At 41.8% G+C, this 6,917-nt stretch overlaps 1 protein-coding gene across 1 annotated transcript; it reads right to left on the reverse strand.

The window, feature by feature from the left end:
• Window positions 1–1,353: 1,353 nt before the first annotated feature.
• helt (helt bHLH transcription factor) lies at window positions 1,354–4,871 on the reverse strand. The gene is made up of 4 exons (XM_048528051.2): window positions 4,692–4,871; window positions 4,307–4,411; window positions 4,051–4,147; window positions 1,354–3,136 (listed from the first exon to the last, which is right to left on the reverse strand). The coding sequence occupies exons 1-4, from the start codon at window positions 4,716–4,718 to the stop codon at window positions 2,643–2,645; spliced, it is 723 nt and encodes a 240-aa protein (XP_048384008.1). The 5' UTR covers window positions 4,719–4,871; the 3' UTR covers window positions 1,354–2,642.
• Window positions 4,872–6,917: the final 2,046 nt, after the last annotated feature.

The following is a 6,917-nucleotide window of genomic DNA, read 5'->3' on the forward strand; positions in this document are numbered from 1 at the left end:
CCTTCACAGAGTCAAGATTAAATTCTTTTTCTTCAATAAATGCTAATCCATTAGAAATACTTGAATAAACTAATATTGCAGAGCCTGACTTTTCAGATAATTTAAAAATATTCCAGCATTTGTCAAGGAAAATGTTGTTATCTATTTCATTTGCACTATTTCGCTTTTAGCTTGTATTAAATCATCAGCTCCGTTCTATCAACGGTTCAAACCTTTTAATAGTGAATATTATTTCACAATGTATTATCCGTGCTAGTATACTAAATGTGTAAATGTTAGGTTTTGTGTTTTCCAGATGTAACCGATTTCAGAGCTAAAACAATGAAACTTCGCGATGGAATGGGTCCCAGTAAATTTGATTGCAACCGCTGAGAGCCATGAAAACTACATGTACGAAATTCATAACTGGAACGGAGATATTGTTATACCTTGGTTGAGTATTAAACCCACTCGCACTTGTGAAACTGACAATGCAGTGCCTTAAGATTACCATTTTTCACAAAATTCAAATTTATTTAATAACGGCTTCAATGGATGTCTGCTTTCCACCTTCAAACAAAGAATTTAATACAGCCAAGATAAAATCATAAAATTGTAAAATTTGGAGTAAGGGAAATATTTAAAGATTTCTAAACACTTTTTCATGGATGTGGGCATCGCTGGGCAGGCTAGTGAGCTGCCTTTTTGAACAGGTGTCGTTCATGTTGGTGTAGGTGGTCTATCAGTGCTGTCAGGAAGGAAATTCCAAGATTCTCAAGTTGGGATAGTGTGCAACTTGGAAGCGAGATTGCAGGTGGGGGTGTTTTGGATAAAGATATTGCTAAGTGTTTAACAAATGTTTCTCTTACATGACTCTCCCTTCGTGAATGGTAAAGCTCATTCTGGTACCCAGAGTCTGGGCTAGCATCATTTACCCAAGAAAGCGATGAATGTCCAGAGCACTCAGTGCACTATCTTGATGTCTCAAAGTTAGACTAGAGGGACCTTATGCTCTGAACCCAGTTGTGTTTTGCCTGAACTTGTAAATACGATCCGGTGTTCGGCATATCCCCCATCACTGGTTCATTTATAATGTTGTCCATCGGTACTGAGTGAGTGTGAGAGCGCAGCGTTAGGATGGATGCACTTTTCAGGGACAGGCAGTAAGAAGTGGATTTCAGGCACCTTCTCAAAGCTGCCGTGCTGGCGTTGAATCAGAACACGGTGCAAGAAAAAAAATCAAACTTTACCGCAGCGACTGAACAAGATTTGCAAAGAAAGCTTAATTTTTTTTCAGTACTTTATCCAAACTCACAAAAATCAACCAACGCGTGCAGGGAATATTAAACCCTACCTTGATAAAATTGACATTGACATTCTCACCGAAATATTATTAAATTATTGGTTATTAAGATAGATATTAGTACATGGAATATCCAGGACAACGCCCATCATCATCCGAACTAGGTATTTGAGCTTTTAGTTATTGAAAGGGTGTGGCATTTGTGAAGGAAACACCAGTGTTACTTCAAGGAAGACGATGCAACAAGCAAGTCAAAGTAAGAAACAGAAGGGATATACTTCGATACATTTCCCCCGTCAACATTAGTTTTCAATTATGAATTTCGTTCCGAACTGCGCTTGCGGAATGGTTACCATTGAGAAACGGTGAGTTGCTCGAAAGGTAGATGTTTTATTTTTGTGTGTCATTACTCATTCCGTAGCCGTGCTGCTAATCTCCTCTCTTGAGTTAGTTCTGTTCATGTTTTATATCAAACATGATATGTGAACAGAGCGCTCTCCTCACTAAACACGCCCCAGGGTTTAGTAATTCTAATCGTCCACAACATGAAGCTGTAAACTATTGTTGTTATTGTTTGGTTTGGGGTAAACTATGTAAATTCAAAACACTTAAGGACCGAACAAAATTTTACTTTCCGTGCGATCGTCGTTGTTAGAAGCGGCGGAAAACGCTTTACTGTCAGCGCATGTTCGACTCGCGCAACATCCAGCGCTTCTTCCATGGGGAGAGCTGTAGGGGGAGAGAGGAAATCAGGGGCGTGGAGATAGAGCTGTATCATTGTTATTTCAGGACACTTGTTTGCAAATAAAACTGTCAAGGCACCAAAGTAAATCAACAAAGACAGGACTCCATTGGCAGAATAAAATTACACTGTTATTGTTTTGCTATGTGTTTGTGAATCCTATTTTAATATATGTTTACTTAAGGCGAGAGTTTCCCATCCTCCGATTTAAAGCAACGGAATTACAAATATATTTCAGGCTATAAATCCTGTTTAAAAGGTGACACAATCCGAATTTCAAATGGGGCAAGACATACATTTTTACCAACATCCTCTAAATGATGTGGACGTGACGCACCGAGTAAACAGTATATTCTCTATGGATAGAGGATTGTTACATGGACTGGAATTGGAGACGGTGCGGCTGTCAACAGTCCGCGAAAAACGCGATAGGGGCTTCAATGGGTTTATGAATTGATGTGTCACAAGTCTACAGGACCAATCCCTAAATGGGTCACTCCGTGGAGCTGAAGGGCTAGCCCCGGTTCCTTACTGCTTTGTGGTGGCGACGGAATGGGTCTAACGGGTTCTAACAGATTTACAGCTCCACAGGGATTCTCAGCGCCTGCCCAAAGTCCTTTATGAGTTTGTGTGCTGAGAGTTGTGCAGGCTGAAAGTGTTGGTGTGAGAATGTCCTATCAAATTAATGTAATGGCGATCAAGGCTTTGCACGGAGTGCAGGAAGTTGTGCTGCTGCCCTGCAGCGTTTGCAATGGGCACCGCTGAGCTCGGGATGAACGGGAGCCCGGGACTCCGCGCCGAGCTGTGCCAATGCAACGGCTGTGTTCTGGCCACCCCGGCTCCTTGTTGCAACAGCGATTCGTTCAAACGCGGGTTTGTAAACTCTGAGACGGGGTGGAACTGATAGGAATATTCTGGGTCGTGAGTGGAGACGGGCCCGAAGATGGGGTCGGCGCATTGGCGAGCCTTGGACTGTAGGAAGGCGAGGATTCGGGCGTATGTGGTGTCTTTAGTCTCCAAGCGCTCCACCGTCGTTAAATAGTGAACAAGGTTCTTCATACACTCGTGATAACCAGCGTGGAAATAATTCGCAAACTCTGTTAATAACTCGCCTACAAAAGAAATTTGAAAAGTACATTTGTCCAGGCTGCGTATTAATTCTTAGCTCAATGTCAAAAGCTTCAGGCAATTTTGTTCACCCTCGTAAAGTCGGAGAAACACATCAATAAACTATTAGAAATAGCTTTAACAATATGTACTGTTATGTCTATTTAAAGCATCTACTTTTTTTGTGAAAAGAATCTCAATTTTCCTGTGGGAAAGTGTAGTTAGTAAAGCCAATTTTGGGCCAGATTTTACGTTTAATATTTCCACTTGAATTTTCTGATGCCAGATGAGCGCGCTTTGTTATACACAATTTTCAAATACCAGAAGTGAAATATAGATAGAACGCGTAGATGCAGGCACTTCTATCCAAACTGGAGATGTACAGCGGGCCTCATTTTGAGCCAGATGGGGATTAATAAAAAGGCAGGGATGACAAGTGCTACTTTTTCAATTTGGAAGTCTTTGTGAAATTGAGACGAACAGTTCACCACCCACTAAAATGTTTTTTTTTAAATGGTATAAATCCAACATGCTTAAACATAGAAACCATTCTGGTACCTACGTGCGTAACTGGCCCAGAGCGCTACTCTAAATAAGTGTAGTCCTGAAGTTCCAGTAAGAAAAATGCAATGTAGCTTTCTTTTGTCCAAAAGGCAAACAGTGGACACGCTAAGCGTTGGGTTTTTTTTTGGTTTTGCAGTGAAAAAATATAGCGTTTATCTCTTAAAGCTAACTGTTCTGGCAAGTGAGAAATTGGCTTTTTACCCCCAACTATACTTGGTAAGCTTTTCACCAATATTTACGCTCAAGCACTTTCATATTTCCCCCAGCACAAAGAGTGAAAAGGTTTTGAAGCAAATTTGACTCCCCAGTGTTTGGTTTTTAAAAAGGGCTTTGGGGCTGTGGCTTCTGTCCGTACCTTTGTCTCTCCCTCTGGCGCAGTCAGCGGAGTGCAGGGCCCTTAAATACTGAACAGTCATTTCCAGAATCTCAGCCTTTTCCAGCTTGCCCGTGCCCTGAAAAGAGGAGATTTCACAATTCAATTGCTGCAGGTAGCCGGAGAAAGGCTGGTCCAGTCTGAGGTGCGCTAAGAAGACCACAGCGCTGGTTAGAGCAGTAAAACACTAGTCTGTCTCCAAACAAAGCCCACGCGTGTGATAAGTGTCAGTAAGTACCTGCTTCGCGAGCGCCATCGGAATAGTTTTGCCAAGTTCGTTCAGACAGCGATTGATCCGATCTCTGCGCCTTTTCTCAATAACTTTGTGTGACACTGGGGCAGTCTGAAGAATAACAACAACAAAATAAGACAGAAGGAGGGGGTGGGGTGGGGAATGGGAATGGACACATATCCCCCCGGATGAATGTGGTCCACTTCCTATTCGAAGGTACGCTGATTTCAGTGCACTTTTACTGAAAACAACTTAATTTTTAAAACGAGCACACACACTCTTAAAAAGTACAGAGAGAAAACAAAAGCTGGGCTGCGTTGTAATTTGCAATGTCAGCAGATAATGCTGGACCTGCAGAGAGCACAAACTTAAAAGCTGACCGTTCTCTTACCTTGCGCTCTTTCGCTTTGGAGGACATCTTCAGACAAAGTGGGTAATTAGCAGGCAAACTTAGCCCTCGGTGTGCTTTCTGCAGTCACATAAAACGCGACTGTGCCGCTCCCAAGGCAGTAAGTGGCTCCTTATAAAGCGATCGTTAAGGGGACCAGTGCATTCATCGCCAGGATTAGAGAGCCGGGGGCACTGGGGACTACATGGTTAAAGAGGTGGCAGAAATCTGGGGTGAAGTCCTATAGACAGGGGTTAGGAGGGGGCACGCTGGCTTTGTTCATCCACGTGGCTCTTCAAAAGACACGTGATCGCTTCCCGAATAATTTTGCATAGTAATAAAACGGCGGGAAATGTGAACTAAGGATGGTGTCTGTCCTGATCCATCAGGACGCAGTGCGCACAAGAAGAAAGGGGAAACAGACACACACACACAAAACCTTCTCGTTCTCCCTCTCCCACCCCCTCCCTCCTCCCTTTCGATTTCGCCTGTTTACAAAACTGCAGCAAGCGATCCCAGCCCTCAAGCATGTCCGGAGTCATTAAAGTAATTAAGTAAGCCTTTAATAGGCTGTTCCGCGAGTTCAAGGGAAAGGGAAGGCTCGCGTTTGTTCTCACACGACTTGGTGACACATCCATTTTATGGGAGATGGCAAGCTTTTGTTTCCACTCATTATTTATTGGAGACCTCGGCAGGTGTGGGACCGAGACTGGCACACGAATTTTGCCTGCTTCAAAACCAGCCCCAGCAGACTTTGGCACACGAGACTACCCACCACTGGATTCGATTTGGTGGGCTCAATTTGTAGCCTATTATCCTATAAGAAAATGTCTATTGAAACGAATGAATAGTTTCGTTGGCCGAAATTTTAATAATGGGAGATCTTTAAGCATTGTGGGGGGAAGAGAGAGAAAGAAAGAAAAAAAAATCAAAGGGAAAATGCAGCTGGTCTAAAAGTGTATTATTCACTGTCACCTGCAAGAGGGAGAGCTGGAGATCCCTATTCATTTGCCTAATTTTGATCAATTTAACAAACTTTGGGAAAAATTACTCTGGCATTGTTCAAGAGGGCAAAGCTTGATGATCGAATTAGCAGCATGTTCTGATCCGGTAAATGTCATTAGAGAGAAAGAGACAATTGCCTTTAAAACGGTCCCTTTAAATGCGCCAAGTGGAGAACCACGGCGCTAATATTCTAAAGACAGCGCTTTGATATGATAGGCTACTTTGCATCCCGCTTTTGCAATATTATCATAACAAAAATATTTTAACATGCGACTACGTTAAATGGGAACAAAGCTGCTTTTTTTTGTACAGCGGCCTTTTAAGCAAAGTTTACTTGACAACTGTTTAGTCTGGTGGTGTTAGTTTAACAGACTCCCCTCCCCACGACAGCACATCTTTGCGCAGGAGTTTTTAAAATTAAATAACAAAAATATGAATTCACATTTTGTCAATAGTAAACGTATATTTTCTAAACTTCGAGAGGAGCATTGTTTTGTATCACAGGCTACGATCCCAGATTAAGGGTGGATTTTTTTTAAATGTGAGAGAGGTTGAATAGTTACAGCCTTCTGTTTATTAAGTTATTTTTGGGGATCATTTAATAACCAAACAGTTTTGTTCGTTTAAGCAGCAGCAAAGCAAGCAGCAAATAATTTTTAAAAATATAGATATAAAAAGTACAAGATTGCAGCGGGTGGGTAAACAAAAAAATCTGTCTCCTAATACTGTACACTTTATATAAATGTGTGTGAGAGACAGAGATCAAATAGTGAAATGGTGGAAAGCCTGATATCAGTGTTTTTAAGTCCTTCTTCCAAAGTTTAAAATTAAGATCTAGAGAAGTGTCACATAAATCAAAGTACCCCAGTGGAAAAATTCTGTACAATGTAAGTTGTTATTTGCAGAGAGTGATGCCCACGACCTTTTGACTTGCCACAATGTGGCTAGCATCAGTTTGTCAGACAAATCGGTTTAGCTGAGCGTTGTGGCCTTGGCGATGAGCTTTCAATGGGAAATTGTTCTGTTTGAATTAATCTTCAAGTGAAAAAGACACAATGTCACTCAAGCAACTCCGTCTTTACAATTATATAGAAAGCATATTTAATGCAGAAATTCCACGAAGATGCATGTTCCATTTTTTACTATACGTTAACGTATATTTGTTTACGAGCTCACACGCGAGCAGGAGGTCAACACAAGGCCCCTTAATCGTTATCCCGTTTT

Source organism: Stegostoma tigrinum, chromosome 3, assembly GCF_030684315.1.
Source record: "Stegostoma tigrinum isolate sSteTig4 chromosome 3, sSteTig4.hap1, whole genome shotgun sequence".
In the NCBI taxonomy this organism is placed as follows: Eukaryota; Metazoa; Chordata; class Chondrichthyes; order Orectolobiformes; family Stegostomatidae; genus Stegostoma; species Stegostoma tigrinum.

What these genes read in the sequence shown, in the direction of transcription:
- helt (XM_048528051.2), bottom strand. Translation starts at nt 4,718, where the DNA reads ATGTCCTCCAAAGCGAAAGAGCGCAAG. An exon ending in CGATGGCGCTCGCGAAGCAG is followed by an intron (nt 4,148 to 4,306) that starts GTACTTACTGAC and finishes TCCTCTTTTCAG; the next exon opens with GGCACGGGCAAGCTGGAAAA. An exon ending in CGCCAGAGGGAGAGACAAAG is followed by an intron (nt 3,137 to 4,050) that starts GTACGGACAGAA and finishes TTTCTTTTGTAG; the next exon opens with GCGAGTTATTAACAGAGTTT.